This window comes from Dendroctonus ponderosae, unplaced genomic scaffold (assembly GCF_020466585.1).
Source record: "Dendroctonus ponderosae isolate FM_Combo_2020 unplaced genomic scaffold, Dpon_F_20191213v2 Dpon_F_20191213_3, whole genome shotgun sequence".
In the NCBI taxonomy this organism is placed as follows: domain Eukaryota; kingdom Metazoa; phylum Arthropoda; class Insecta; order Coleoptera; family Curculionidae; genus Dendroctonus; species Dendroctonus ponderosae.
Window position 1 is genome coordinate 14,130,079 of NW_026018508.1, and position 2,559 is coordinate 14,132,637.

General features: G+C 36.9%; 1 protein-coding gene across 9 annotated transcripts in view; it reads left to right on the top strand.

The window, feature by feature from the left end:
* The window catches only part of LOC109537277 (long-chain-fatty-acid--CoA ligase 4), a 22,112-nt gene extending 20,071 nt beyond the window's left edge, over nt 1–2,041 (top strand). For all 9 annotated transcript variants that reach the window (XM_048665170.1, XM_048665169.1, XM_048665173.1 and 6 more), the window contains 5 exons: nt 45–217; nt 305–452; nt 697–812; nt 872–1,147; nt 1,240–2,041. In XM_048665170.1, coding sequence (XP_048521127.1) covers nt 45–217; nt 305–452; nt 697–812; nt 872–1,147; nt 1,240–1,394 — 868 coding nt within the window. In that variant the 3' untranslated portion in view covers nt 1,395–2,041. The remainder of the gene's footprint in view (nt 1–44; nt 218–304; nt 453–696; nt 813–871; nt 1,148–1,239) is intronic.
* Nucleotides 2,042–2,559: the final 518 nt, after the last annotated feature.

The following is a 2,559-nucleotide window of genomic DNA, read 5'->3' on the forward strand; positions in this document are numbered from 1 at the left end:
ATAATGCGGATTAGATATCGTTCAATGTGTCCTTAATTTTTCAGGTTTGTATTCGGCGCAATTCGTCAATTAATGGGAGGCCATATCAGATTGATCATCTCAGGGGGAGCGCCATTGGCTCCAGAAACTCACGAACAAATCAACAACTGTCTTTGCGCCACAATTATTCAGGGGTACGGCTTAACTGAGACGACTTCAAGCGCTTGTGTACAGGACTGTGAGTATTCCCATGCTAGATTATGCGTCTTGTTTAGGGGTCCCGATCTGAACTGAATTCGTTTTGTTAATCATATTTTTTCTTCAGTCTATGATAAATCGTTCGGCCGAGTTGGAGGTCCCACCACAATATGCGAAATTAAAATAACGAACTGGGAGGAAGGTGGTTACAGAGTAACAGACAAGCCATACCCTAGAGGAGAGATTTTGGTTGGAGGTGATAATGTTAGCGCAGGGTAAGTGTGTTTTTTTCTTAATTTGTGGTCAATGTGGAATTTTTCAAATAATTCCCATACTGTGATTTGATTGAAATGCAGTTTTTACCAGAACCATGGCCACAATAACACTCAAGCTCCCTGTCGTTTCGTAAGTTTTACGCCTCTTAAAGCTGTTCCCAAATAAAATTTCAAATAATTTGTTTGTTGCGTTGAGCAATGTTACAACGTTAATAATGGTCTTTCAATGTAAACCTGTTTTCAGCTACTACAAATTGCCAGGAAAAACTGCTGAAGAATTCCTGGAAGCAGATGGTAAAAGATGGTTCAAGACTGGAGATATTGGCGAAGTGCATGATGATGGCGTAGTCACTATTATTGGTAGGAACAAATGAAATATAAATTAGCTTAATTTTCTTGCAAACTTTTTATTCGTTTAGATCGGAAAAAGGACTTGGTAAAACTGCAAGCTGGCGAATACGTGTCACTTGGAAAAGTTGAGACGCAACTGAAAACATGCCCGCTGGTGGATAACATCTGTGTTTATGGGGAATCCTCAAAGCAGTACTGTGTGGCTTTAGTCGTGCCCAACCAATCGAACCTGATGGAACTGGCAACCAAAATAGGCATGGGCGACAAGAACTTTGAAGAACTGTGCGATTTGCCCGAGATGGAAAAGGCTGTGGCTAATGAATTGGCTGAACATGCAAAGAGAGGTCAGTACCATTATCATGTTAGAGCAGACGGTCATTCTGACCTATCACTCGTTTCCTCATTGTTTGGACATATATTTTTGGTTTCCTTGCAGCAAAATTGCAAAAGTTTGAGATTCCCCATGCCGTTAAACTAGTCGCGGAAGTTTGGTCTCCAGATATGGGTCTCGTTACAGCCGCTTTCAAACTGAAGAGAAAAGATATCCAGGACCGTTATCAGTGCGACCTTCGAAGAATGTACGCATCTTGAGAACCGAAAAACTGGTTCCAATAGGTAACGTAAGTTGTTCCCAAGAGTCTAAAGTGGAACTACTTGCCAAACTTTTGAGATATCTGTAACCTGGCTCCTAACCACAATACTGTAGTGTAAAAACAAAAAATCTCGAGGATAATTTGCAGGTTTCGTTTTAATACATCACTCCTTTTAGTTCAAGGTGGGAATAAATGCGTTTTGCTTCACCTTGTTAATTTGTATGAATTTAATGCGCACTAGAGTCTTGCAAACACTGTTGCAGACTGAATGAAACCGTATTATTTCATCTTCAATTCAAAATAGGGACTTATTTTTCACTGTACTCATAGGTTTATCTGGTTCGCAAAATATATGTGGCAACTTTTCCGGTGCAATCGGTTAGCACAAGCAACATTTAGCAAGTCTAGCGTAATTTATAGCAATAGATTACCGGCAGCAGTTGAGCAAATGGAAATCATTTCTACTAGTAAGTCGTCATGTTTAGATTTTAATTATGTTTGTTATCCTTTTTTTTAATGCATAGGAGTTTATTATTAAAATTCTCATTCCCAAATTGGCATTTTCCGTCTATGTACGCGCGTATTAAAATTGTAGATTAGCAGCTATGTTTGCTTTTATCAAATTACATTTTATATCAAAATTAATTCCTGGGTTTCAGTCATTTATTTATCAATTAAAATACGTGTCGGTGTATTTTTGCACCATCATCAGTTTTTCTAAAATAACAGATAGTTAAAAAAAAATTCATTAATTTCAAAAACAATCACAGTTCAACAGCCTCATGATATCACACACTAAAATACATCACAATTGCAACAGTTTAAAACATTCTAAAATTAATTAGGACTAACAGGTGATTAGTCAGGACAATCAAATTTGGGAAGAGACTAGAATTCTTTGTTCAGATACTTAAATATTTTTACTTACATGTGTAGCGTTGTTGCTGCTTTAAGCCTTGGCATACATTTGGAGTATTAATTTTGTCCATTTTGGACACAAAGCGAATAAAATATTGTTTATATTGATTTCTTTTACTTTGAGCTATTTTTCTTTGAATTCTGAGAATATGGTTTGCAAAATTCTTCAATATACCGGGTGTTAGTTAATATTCTATGTTTATTTCATTTAATTAATGTATGATATACTGAGCTAAGATTGTCGG